This window comes from Balaenoptera musculus, chromosome 8 (assembly GCF_009873245.2).
Source record: "Balaenoptera musculus isolate JJ_BM4_2016_0621 chromosome 8, mBalMus1.pri.v3, whole genome shotgun sequence".
Taxonomy (NCBI): Eukaryota; Metazoa; Chordata; class Mammalia; order Artiodactyla; family Balaenopteridae; genus Balaenoptera; species Balaenoptera musculus.
This window is the reverse complement of record NC_045792.1, coordinates 27,764,549-27,777,876: the sequence shown is the minus strand read 5'-3', so window position 1 is coordinate 27,777,876 and position 13,328 is coordinate 27,764,549. Positions and strand designations below refer to the sequence as shown.

The 13,328-nt window shown below is 37.1% G+C and overlaps 1 protein-coding gene across 1 annotated transcript; it reads right to left on the bottom strand.

The window, feature by feature from the left end:
* Positions 1–909: 909 nt before the first annotated feature.
* Positions 910–12,633, bottom strand: CASP1 (caspase 1). The gene is made up of 10 exons (XM_036861180.1): positions 12,594–12,633; positions 11,707–11,973; positions 9,888–9,950; positions 6,764–6,879; positions 5,949–6,122; positions 5,241–5,475; positions 4,628–4,771; positions 1,931–2,040; positions 1,377–1,479; positions 910–966 (listed from the first exon to the last, which is right to left on the bottom strand). Exons 1-9 carry the CDS (start codon positions 12,598–12,600, stop codon positions 1,381–1,383), a joined length of 1,215 nt encoding a protein of 404 aa, XP_036717075.1. The 5' UTR covers positions 12,601–12,633; the 3' UTR covers positions 910–966; positions 1,377–1,380.
* Between the last annotated feature and the right edge of the window lie 695 nt (positions 12,634–13,328).

The window sequence follows — 13,328 nt, the reverse complement described above, 5'->3', positions numbered from 1 at the left end:
ATGAATAGATAAAGAAGATGTGGTATATATATATACAATGGACTATTACTCAGCCAGAAAAAGGAACAAAATTGAGTTATTTGTAGTCAGGTGGATATACCTAGAGACTGTCATACAGAGTGAAGTAAGTCAGAAAGCGAAAAATAAATATCATATATTAACCCATATATGTGGAATCTAAAAAAGTGGTACAGATGAACCTATTTGCAGGTCAAGAATAAAAGAATAAGGATGCAGACATAGAGAACGGACATGTGGACATGGTGAGGAGAGGGGGCATGGGATGAATTTGGAGACTGGGATTGATGTATGTGCACTGCCATGTGCAAAACAGATAGCTAGTGGAAACCTGCTATACAGTGCAGGGAGCTCCTGCGCTGCGGTGACCTAGATGGGTGGGGGGTGGGGGTGTGAGAGGGAGATCCAAGAGGGAGGGAATATATGTATACATATAGCTGATTCACTTCTTTGTACAGCATAATCTAACACAACATTGTAAAGCGACTATACCCAAATTAAAAAAAGGAAAAAATTACTTTGCATTCCTGAAATTCCTTAAGGAAGGGTTAGAATTATGTAAACTGTAGTCATGACTTTTTCATCCCAAATTCTGGGATTTTGGATAAGTTACTTATCACATTACCTTCTCTTAATCTCTCTTGTTGAGCTCTAAATTCTTTAAAGTCAGGTACCTACTGTAATTTTTTCTGTATTCCTAAAGCAGAAAGTCTAGCAAAATTGTTTCTAGAAGGAAAGAATGGTGTTAGCCAGTTCAGTTCTTATGAAGTCTAAAGACTTCAAATCCATTACTTGCTCCAAATTCCATCCCCTGTCTTCTAGGAGTGGTGAAGAAAAAAATGACAGCCTTTCATTTTTATTTCAGATTTATTGGAATGTTTAAAGAAATGTCTCTTTTCTGCTGACAGGATCCCAAAACATGTATAGAGTGGCAGAACTCCTGGCTTCCTACAGAAAAGGAAGAGGAAATAAAAGAAAAAAATGAATTCTGCTAAAAGAAATTCAAGTTATAAAATCACTCTACCAAGGGGTCACACAGACTCATAAGAGGGAAGAGCCCATTTTATGTCTAAATATTGCCCTGCTGAGGTAGAGGGAAGGAACATCTAAAACTGAGCTTTCATCATCTCTGGCAACCTCTCAATCTATATCAGCTAACCTTGAGAAAGGGCCACCTATCTCTGCAGAACTTTGAGAGGAGTGCAGTGTGCTCTGCACTAAACAACAGAAAAGCATCCTTTCATTATCCACCGTTTATTATATTAGACCTTGAGATCTTGACCAGGATGTAGTTCAGGACTCTTCCCCCAACCTCGCCCCACTCCTACCACACACACACATCTGTCCGTACAACTTACTTTTTTAATATCCTGGAAAGAGGTAGAAACATCTTGTCAAAGTCACTCTTTCAGCGGTGGGCATCTGTGCCTTACCATCTGGCAGCTCAAATGAAAATCGAACCTAAAAGTAAAAGAAGGTCTGTAGATTTTTTTTTTTTCCTGAGTAGAAGGATTTTCACTTATGCTGAAAAAATTGCAAAAAGTATAGCAAAATAAGTGATAAAAACAAAAAGTTTGTGCCTCTGTACAAATCAGCAATATACATATCTAAGGATGGAATGACCATGCTTCTAAAATCTACTGAATCTAATAGATATGGACACAAGCAAATTAAAGTCCACTCATTTGTCTATTCAGAAAAGAGGGGAGTTACAATAATTGATTGCTTTCTAGGGGGTTTCTAAGTTATAAAACTTGGAACTGGCTTCCAGGTTGGCTGACTCACCAAAGACCCTCAAAACTCATTTGAAATGGAGAGCAGTTTTTAGCAGAAAAACATGTCCAGAGTTGCTCCCTAGGTTTCCAATTAGAACAAACAGGGAAGTAGAGTGTAAGGAGTATCTAACACGTACCTTTCGGAAAATTTCTTCCAGGTCACAAAACCAGGCATATTCTTGAAAATTTTCAATGAGTTTAATAATAAAAAGAGAACCCAATATGGGATGTCGCCAAGAAACATTATCTGTGAAGAAAGCACATTCCAAATTTCATGCAAGGTCTTGCCTGGCCACAAAAATGGAGTCCTAGGATTTCTATTCCAGCTGAGGCAGGCTGTTGAGTTTATGTTGTTTCCTACAGACTGTGTGTCATTTTTAAGTGAATATATTCATCATTTAGTGTGTATATTTTCACTGATACTTGACAATTGTTAAAGTCATATGAAGTATGCTATATAAGGTACAGATGTTAGGGCAGCACAGTCTCTGAGTTCAAGGAAACACAAGTCTAGTAGACAAGGAGAGAAAGGAAGAATGGGGTGGAGGGGAGTGACTGGGCTTTGAGAAAGAAATACCTGAGTGTGGATTCCAGGAGTACAACTTAGTGACTTGATAGTTAATTATATGTTCTGAAATGCAGTGGCTTTGACTGCAATGGGTAGGGTAATAATTTCTGCCACAAAGATATATTTTCATATTAGACGTAATGTATCACAAGGATCTGGGAGAATACAGGATATGTAATACCCAGTCTATACAAGGTAATCATATTAATAATATTTCAGTTTATCTACTTTATAACTTAATTAAAATCAAATGATACTGATCATAAGGTATTTAGACAAAGAAAATATTAACTAAATATGAAAATGGTACCAACAGAAAAGAAGTACATACCTAGACAAAATTTAAGAGGGAAAGATCATATTCTATTGGAGGAAAAAACAGTCTTATGGAAAAGACATTGGAAAAGAATAATTATACAAAATAGTAGGGACATAGAAATTATGAAACCATTTTAAAATTATGCAAAGGAATATATAAGAAAAGTATCAATAGCTGTGCATTTAACATGGATACATGCTTTAAAAACCTTTTTGCCAATAAACATGGTAATAAAATGTAAAATAGTAATGGATTAATATCCTATCTAAAACTACAACTGTCTTACTAAGCTGGTTCCAGTTAAAGGAAGTAGGTGGGAGAGAGTTGCAGGCTGGTATCTCTGTAAGTTCTTTGTGAAATTAGGTAGGGGATGGTCACTTTTCTTCAGAAGAGCACTATGTACAATGTAATTGGGATTAATACCAGAGAATGTGAAGCTAGGTTTACTTGTGGAAACTGGAGACAACTGAACTGGAGTTTCTATGAATCATCTGGAAAGGAGGGTGAGGAAAGTTAATGAAAAGGAGACAGAAATCACCAAGATGGATGACAAGAAGACAGGGGGCTACAAAGCCTATAATTGCCAGAGGTAAATCACTTGTGGAAGGCTGGGATGAAAGGATTTTAAAAAAATAGTTATGTCTAATATTAAGTCTGCTAAAATACGCAAACTGTAAATGTGTGGAGGTTTTGCCTAGTGTCATTGTTTTCAATTGTTGAAAAAAAATTGATTTCTACATCAAGATATAGTCAACACACGAAGTGAGAGAGTGGCCTGGACATATATACACTACCAAATGTAGAATAGATAGCTAGTGGGAAGCAGCTGCATGGCACAGGGAGATCAGCTCCGTGCTTTGTGCCCACCTAGAGGCGTGGGATAGGGAGGGTGGGAGGGAGACGCAAGAGGGAGGAGATATGGGGATATATGTACATGTACAGCTGATTCACTTTGTTATAAAGCAGAAACTAACACACCATTGTAAAGCAATTATACTCCAATAAAGATTTAAAAAAAAAAAAAGTTATGATCAACACAATGCAAAAGCAGGCTATCTCCTGAGAGATGGCACCTTATTATAGAAAATAATCTGGAAATTAAACTATTTGATCAGAGGCAAGTCTTTAAGGTTGGAAGTAATCAAGAGAATGTTAATGTCCAAGAAATTCCAAAGCATAGTGGATGACTTTTATTTAAACCTTTATATGGAAAGTAACTCAAGGTAAAACCTTGAATTAAGTTACAACATAGAAACATCTTTAATAGTAGCCATCAATTAATGTGTACTTTGTCATGCTCAATATTTCATATTTATTATCTCATTTAATCCTTACAACAATGATATTTGTATTCACATATATTAGCGAGGAATTCAAAGAAAGCCCAGAGAAGCTACATACAGAGTACTAAATGACAGAGTGAAAATATAATTGGCAGTACTCTTAATCTAAAACCTAGACTTACAATCATTCAGGTTGTTTCTGTTTCATAAACTCCATATTTCTGGTTGAAACAACTTTAACTTAGGGACTCAATATTCTTTGTCTGCTTTTCTCCTTCTCCCTACCCCTTTTATAAATACCACAGTTTTATAATACTTGTCTAGGCAAATTGAACTGTTGAGTGATCCCAACATGTAGACCTTTTTGTATGTGGAGTCAGATTCTAATTTACTTCAGTTGTAGATAAGTTTCTTTTTATTTCTCAGAGTCCAGGAAAATATTTTGCACCATGGGAGTTTACTAGTTACTAATTTAGTAAAAATATATATATATTTGTTTGGTCTCCATGGATAAGGGGAATTGAAGGTGTAACTGAGAGGACGGCTTGAGTTAATCTTCAAGAGTCTCATGAAAATTCAACACAGATATCCACACTCTAATGGATGGTTGTGAGTTTCTGCATTGATAATGCCCACAAATGTGTCTTACACAGATACCCATTACCTGGTGTTGAAGAGCAGAAAGCAATAAAATCCTTCTCTACGTGGGCTTTCTTAATGGCATCATCCTCAAAATCTTCTGGAGCCAATAAGGAACAGTTTCCAGAAGCTTCTACTGAATCTTTTAGCCATACCACCCCTCGATTTTCTGGAAAGACAAGATTTGGTCCCTTGTTACTATCAGTAGTCAAGAGACCTTTCTCCCCTAAACATCTGTTCAACCATATTTACTAATTTATTTGTCATTAGCTTTAATTCACATGCAGATACACACATACCTTTCAAAAACTATCTTTTCAACAACTCTTATCTTAAGAGGCTTATCTTATCTCTCCTAACCATCAAATGACTATATCCCATCCAAGTATCCCAACCAAGTATCGAAGTCTTAAGATTAAAAGTGGTATCTCAGTTGAAAATGGAACAAATATCTTCCAACCAGTCATACAATTCATAGAAGCTACAATCTTGTTTGTAATGTCAAAGAACATCTACTGTCACCAAACAAGATTGTAGCCTTTTTTGAGTAGACTCAAAGGAACTGAAAAATACTGGATACATACAGATGATGAGATCAAAACCTCAGCGTCTGTGTTCTAACAGACATCAGTACTCACCACCACGGCAGGCCTGGATAATGATCACCTTGGGTTTGTCTTTCAAACTTGGGCAATTCCAGGTGTTCAAAATTTGAAAGATGGTGTTGACTTTTAATACATCTGGGACTTCTTCAGAGTATTTCTTCCCACAAACGCCAGTCCGGATTCCATGAGACATGAGCACCAGAAAAGTACTATCAGAGGTCCGGTGCTCTGGGCGAGCAGCAAATGACTTCAGCTCTATAGTCATGTCCTGGAAGAGACATACCACTGATTTTGAACTATGTGATTGGTTATCATGGCACCTCGGAATCCAATAAAGAGACATTAAGGATTTCCTGGATGATATGAAAATCAATGAAATACAAAAAGAAAATTTAAGTTTCAATTCACAGAAAGGTGAAGAAAGTGTTATGGGATGCCATTCAGGGATTTCTAATAGAATGTAAGGGACTTTATTTATTTATTTATTTATTTATTTATTTATTTATTTATTTATTTATTTGGCTGTGGACATTATTGAATTAATAGAACACTTCCCAGTTAAAAGTTTTACCAGATTCTTGCTAAAAGACTCTAAGTTAGAAGCATGAAGTACCCTACAAGAACAAATTTAGATTTTAGACTGTCAAGAGATTAAGTTTCTGGTTCTACAACCAATCTTTCTAACATTTTTTAGCAATATAAAGGGCATGACCATTGTCTCTACATTACGACAGACTTTACCGAAGCGGTGAGATTTTCTTTCACATCCACACTGTACCCCAGACCTTCTAGTAGCATCTTCATGTTTCTGATATCAACATCAGCTCCATCTCTCCTGGGAAGATTTTCAAACTCTGTGTTGCAAATAATGAGGGCAATACGTGTGCGGATTGACCTTTCCATTATTGGGTAAATCTGTAAGAAATGCAGGTTGGATGAACAGTCTTGTTCTCTCTAATTAAATATTCATCTTGAGGGTATAAGACAGCTTCTCCTCCCTTAGTCCTACCTAGAAACCTAATCTCTTGAACCATAGATAAAAACAGGGAGGGAGAATGAGTCCTACCATAGAAGTGGAATGAAATTTGCAAATGCTCATATGGCAGCTGAGCACTTGATTTAATTACTTTTGAGAGGTAGGGCTGTGTGAGATGAACTGGCTTGGAGTCATAATGACTCAATTTTAAAATTTATTCCTTGACTTACTGGTTTAGCCAAAATAGTTAACAATCCATGTCTCAGTTTCCTGATCTCTAAAATGGGTTATTTTGAGGGTTCAAGGTGTTATTACTTGCAACTTCCTTAGAACAGTGTCTGATTCATATTAAGCATTAAATAGATACTATTGTTGTTATTATTATAATTATTTACTCAGAGGATTGGACCAAACTTGGAAATCTCTACATAAACCTAGGAATAGGAATCCTTTATGTAAGGGAAGAGCAGAATGGTTTTCCAGAACCTCTCAAGGAAATTAGCTCTAAGGCAGAACACTGCAGTTTAGAATGGTCTCCAGTGTATATTTCACCCGGATCCTTATGTTCTGAGCACAGCACCTCTGCTGACTTTTCTTTCCATATCCTTTGGGCTGTTTCTAGGGGACAAAGCTTGAGGTTCCCTCCTGGCCCTGAAGATGCAAGCTTAACTGGGTTGTCCTGCATTGCCTGAGGAGCTGCAAGAGACAAGAAACATTATGAATAATGGCATTCCTGAGTGTTCCATTTGGTGCTCCTCCTAGAATCATCTGTGTGTGAAGCCACGGAGGAGGAAATTAATCTTTAGGAAGACAATCCTGGACTAGTCCTTAGCATCATTAAATGCATCTCTGCTAAAGGAATATATTCCAAGCCAGAGATTTCCAGTGGTGTGATACAGTTATCATATCCCTTCATCTCTTAGAATCAGCATTTCACAAATCTTTTTCATTAAAATAATTGAAAGGGAGTTTTTTAAGGCCATGCATGATAAAATTCTCAGAAAACAATATGTTAGATAAAATAGTTAAGATATAAATGTATTTCAAATAATTGAAAGCTTAGGATAATGGAGGTAGACCTTAATGAATCTATTTCAATGATTTTTTTAAAAAATATATGTTTATGTATCTATTTATTTAGTTATTTATTTTCTTAACAGGCATGATAGTAGGCATTAGAGATTTGAAGGAAAGAAAGAAAGAAAGAGAGAAAAAAATTAAGAAAGAAAGAAAGTGAGCTTTTGTCCTAACCTTTAAGATCTCTCTACTGTGTGTACATAGAGTGAGAAGGAGAAGATACTGAATACGTGAACTAGAATGAATATGAAATAGAATGATAAATACTAAAATCAAGGTGTACTCTTAGAGAGATTTATAGCACTAAGCATTGATTGCACAAATATATGAGGAAGAGTTTTCACAGTGGTTCATGTGAAAAAAGCCTTGGGGGTTTCTTTGATCACAAGTTCAACATCATCGAATAATGTGATGTATTTTCTAAAGAAATTAACATAATCTTTGTTTCAAAATAGAAATAAGTTTTCTTGATATTTGGAAGATTCTTTAGAAACTAAACTATTCAAACAAGAAACATATTCAATTTTGAAGAGGAATTTGAAGAAACTGTTGTATATTCAGGTAAGCCAAGGTAGCATGAAGTGTGTTGACTGTGGAGAAAGCAAGAGATAATTAGAATGGATATATCTGAGAAAACTATAGAAATCATTATTATGTGGAAGAAATGTATTCCTTCATAAAGGAGTCTGAAGAACAGTAGACAAAATTAAAGATAAATATTTGGATTTTATTAGAACTAATTTTTCTTATGGCATTTGGTTATATAGTGAGTGTCCCATCCCATGAAATAGCTAAGAAAATATGCACCCTTATCTGATTCACTAGAGTAATTTCTAAACTTGCTGAAATATTTGCTTCTGTGACCTCTAAATTTCTTCCAAATTAAGAGTATTTTTATTTTAAGAGAAAAGGGTCACTTTGTGATGAAATCTGCCCACAACTGTGGATGAAATACTGTTCCAGAACAAGTAAAGTAGTGATTATTTGGTAAGCAAGAGGCTGGATTCAGACAAATATAAGGTTTGTTAATAAGAAATCTAATGCATATTGACCTTGATTCAATAAAGCTGAGACCAACATTTTCAGGGTAGAGAAATGAAATATTTTTAAGAACTTCTTTGTGATTTGGGACCTAGGTATTTCTTGTGCTACCTTCAATATTGTGTAGAATGAAAAGTTTTTCATTTAAATTTTGTGGCAGAGACTGGCTAGCTGTTCAACAAGACACTTTATTCTTTTTTTCCCTGACACATAGCTGATCTATATTGCCAACCAATCCAGTGACTTGGTGTGACCATATAACTAAGTTCTAGACAATGGGATGCAAGCTGAAATACTGTGTAATTCATCCAGGTCAAGCCTAGCAAAATCTCTCACAAATGATCCCACATACTCTTTCCAATGTCATTAACTTAACTGTTATTACCACAGTTATTCTGACATCATATGTTGCAGATATCAGAGCCATATGATGGAAGAGGCCTAGGTATCTGAATTAACACTTGGAGGAAAGCTGCCTTCTGATGAAAATTGCCCATTTTAGAATTTTTCTGATTTGGGAAAAAATTTCTATCATATCTGAGCGATTATAAATATATGTCTGTGTTATAACATTCCATATCATCTTAACTGATACAGATATGTGTAGTGTCATTTCCATCCCTAAATTTATGGCTGGCTTTAATTTGATGGTGGAGCTTCTTAAATGCCTATTCATTCACTATTCATATACTCGTATAAGTTCAATAAAAGCAAGACCCTTGCTTGTTTCGTTCATTACTTTCTAAATAGTTTATAGAATAAGGTCTGTAACACAGTTGGCATGTGCTAAATATTTTCTAATGGCATAGCAAATAGCAGTGACTCTGGCCACATTATTCAGTGAAATAGTCTTAACAAATATATGTTCATACACATTACAGGCCAACTTCTATTAGATGGTATCTATAAATAAATCAGATATGTTCAATTTCCTCATTAAGCTTAAAGTCCTGTGAGGGAAAAGGATGTATTTACTAAAAAAAAATTACAAGAAAAATATATTGAGAGTTATGACTGGAGAATTATGGAACACTGTAGCAATGGGGGCTCTGAAATCTAATTGTAGAAATAGAAATGCAAGGACAGATCTGAATTTGAGAGAGAAATCAATAAAATCTGGCTGCTGCTTGAATGTTGGAAGTGAGGAAGAAGAAAGAGTCTAAGATAATTTCAGGTTTCTGGTTTGAATAACTGGGTGATGGTGGCACCATTAATCAAGATAGAGGAAAGTGGAAGGGAAGCAAGGTGGGGGAAGGATGACAGGCTATCTCTGGGCCCATGTAGATTAAATGTGTCTGCAGGAGATATGAGTGCATATGTTCAGTAGACACTTAGTGAAGTGTGGCACTCAAGTGGTTAGTCAGGATTTGAGATCCAGATTCAGAATTTTTTGGTATAAACATGATAGTGAAGCTGTAGGAACAGCTCCTGCTAAAGCAGAATAGATTAAGAAGAGAAAAGGGTATAGAATAAATCTGTGAGAATTACTCATAGCCCCCCTCACCCTGGATTCATCCCATTAATCTGTAGTAAATGTCAGGGAAAGTGGGGTTCAAAGAATGTCATTGCCTTGAAAATACCGTTACCTGGGAAAGGAGGAACCACTGCTTGGGATTCTTGTGTATTAAGATAATTTCCAGATTGTGAACCTGAGGAAAGATGAAGGACATTAAAATAGCCACAGTCTCTGAAGATTCTTACCCCAATGTGTTAGACACTCAGCCTCTGTAATCTGCATTTGCCTTACTCACTCAAATCTATTCATATCTACTCTGGGGTCACTATGCATTGTGATTGTCAATTTCAAGGACAAGAATTGAAATTAAATTTATTTAAGGTTTTATAAGGATCTCAATGTAGCAACACACACCTGAGAAACTTATTCCAGAAACTTAAGAATTGGCATGAGCCAACAAATGAAAAATACTCCAAGTTTTTCTCTCATAGTACCTATTGAAGACAAGATTTCCATAGGCAAAATATGGTTCATGTCTCTGTTGTGAATGGAGGAGAGCCATAGGACATCCCACAAAACTTCAAGTCCAAGGCAGCAGGCTGCAGTTCCCCATGTAGACTGCTGGACTAAATTAACCATCAATAAATTCAAGAACATTTTCTGGAGGAGGCCTTGTCATTGCCGTATTGTGTCTGCTAAGAAGTTTTTTTATGTCTCTCCCTTTACAGTACATTTAAATATTACATCCAATTATCATATACTAGCGCCCTGAAACAACTGGCAAATAGATGAGGAGGAAACAAGTCATGACAACCCTGACACAGGAGGCATCATATGACAACTAGGGAGGCAGACTCCAGGAATTAGTTATCACGAGTTGTATAAGTACCTCTAGGGTTCAAGGACTATGAGTTGAAAGAAATATGATAAGGAAGAAGACACTTTGGCTATTGTACAAATATTCTAGACCCTTACTGTTATTGATTGATTGTCTTTAATTCTTGAGGCAGGGGTTAATGTAAAAGATGTATCCAAAAAAAAAAAAAACAAAAAAACACACACACAAAGAAATTCAACACAGAAAACATTTGCTGTGTCACTCAGAGGGACACAGGCTTCTCTCAGTCCCTAGGAAAATAATGGCTTCTTGCTTTCAAATAACATCTTCTTCCCCTGAATGACTCCCAGAAGCACAAAAGAAACCAGTAACTGTAAGTGCATCAGAGCTCCTGTCTTTTTTTTTATGGAGGAACTAGGAAACTACAGAAGTGGCAGCTGAGATGGCTGAACCTGTATTGGGCCCTCAGGAGACGAGAGTAAGGGGGCTGGGCCTCCGAGAATGGTCCCCAGCAGAGTGCCATGCTAGTGCACAATCTTATTCAAAAGAAAATGCAAGGGGGCAACTAAAAGAGTCTGCTTAAAATCCTTACTTATCTGTAAAAGTTGAAATTATTCTCTGAGTGTTCCACTATCCCTGAAATATATTTTATTCCACCTGGAGAGCAAAATTTTGGAGAGAAGTTGGACAAAGTATTTGATTACAGACCTTAAACCTTTGTGTCTGATGACTACATAAGTTCCTAGGGACCTCTAGGCTTTAACTATTTTAACTAACTAACTAGATAAATCAATAGTGCCTTGCTAGGAGGACTAGAGGATACAGTATGAAGCTTTTCAAGACTGTTCTCATGACCTTCAACAAATGAGCTATGACATACTCAGGATAGGAAATGAGCTTTAATCAAAAGAAGGCCACTAAGGCCAAAAGAACAGGAACAAAGAAGAAAAGAGACAGAGGGGATGCAAAATGACCACTGATATAGAAATGGGGCCCTGAGGCCAGAGGTAGGGAAGTTGTTTGCAAACTAACACGACCAATGAAGAAATCAGATGTTAGGCATAAAGAAACATGGCCTACATGAACTTCAGTCTGAGTCATTGACTCTTACCTGAGGAGAGTCCCAGTGTTCCTGCAAGGAGGGAGTCATCTTCTCTAATATGACTGATGCAAATTTGGCATGCCTGGGACCCTTTCGGAATAACAGAGTCTATCAAAGCTCGGGCCTTATCCATAACTGTAGCATTTTCATCTCTTACTTTCTCCATCTCCGCCTGGTTCAGCACTCTTTTCTCTAATAGTTCATCCAGCAAGCCATTTATTGTACCCATGCCCACTGAATGGACAAACAGATTTCTCTTCTCCTTCAGGACCTTGTCTGTTGGAAACACAAGGATGCCTCAAGTCACAGAAACAGTCTCATTTTCCTTTCATATCAGCAACGGAGAATAGCCTCCTTTAGATTTAATCAATAAAATGTCCCTCCCCACACAGTGTGGTAATCCTGAGGACACCCATATCTCTTATTCTTCCCTCAGTATTACCCATATATGCTCACTGAGTGGCTTGAAGACTGAGATTTGCTACCTCCAAGTTAGTACCTGAAAACCAGGGATCATCATAACATGCCTCATGTTTATTCAACTGTACATAATAAAATAATGAAATAGTGATTGTCCATTTCCTTTGGGGACTACAACTGCTGGTACCCATTCAATGTCAATTCTGCATCCTCTGTCAGACTATGACATTTAAGAATTCAGTTAAGATTGCATGACAGAAGGATACCAGCCAGTAAAGCCCAGTTCCTTTCTGAACCTTGTCTTCCCTTTTTAAAGACTGTGGGGTCTCTGGGCCCCTTCTCTCCTTCCCTTTGCCCCCACCCCTCTCTCTCTTTGCACTCCCTCTGTTCTGCTCACCTAACATTCACAGAACTTAATTATGGCTTCTGCAAAAGCCAGCCCCTTCCAAAACTATTCTCTCAAGAAAGAAACTCACCGGCCATGGCTTTTCTCTCTTAGCCTTGGTGTGTGGTATGAAACTGAAAGCATGTTCCACCTTCCTTTTCAGCAGGGCGTGTACACATTGCAAAATACCCACGGCACATGCATATATATGCATTTTTTGTTGTTGTTCCAAAGAAATTATCAGATTACTGAAACTTAGACCACATCAGGGAGTGTATCCTTCACCAGAACTTGACTCAGGTCAGGGTAGGAAAGGAATGGGGCTTACAGAATAAGAAAAGAGTGAGAAAGTATATATACAATTAAACTCACATAATAATGAAGTGTGATCTGCAAGAACAACTCATTCTTTGGTATCTTCATTCATTCAGGCTGCTCTAACAAAATACCACAGACTGTATAAACAAGAGAAATATATTCCTCCCAGTTCCAGAGGCTGGGGTCTAAGATCAGGGTGCCAGCATGGTTGAGTTGTGGTGAAGTTCCTTTTATGAGTTGCAGACTGCCAACCTCTCACCATTGTCCTCACATGGCAGAAAGGACAAGGTATCTCTCTGGGAATCTCTGTTACAAGGGTTCTGCCCTCATGATCAATTCAACACCCAAAGGTCCCACCTCCTAATACCATCACCTTGGGCATTAGGTTTTGAACATGTGAATCTGGCACAGACATTCAATCTACAGTACTGGGAGAAGCTGAAACACTGTGATCCATGGTCCCACCCCATGACTCTGGGCTGTGTGTCCCTGTGAAGCTTTTAGGAAG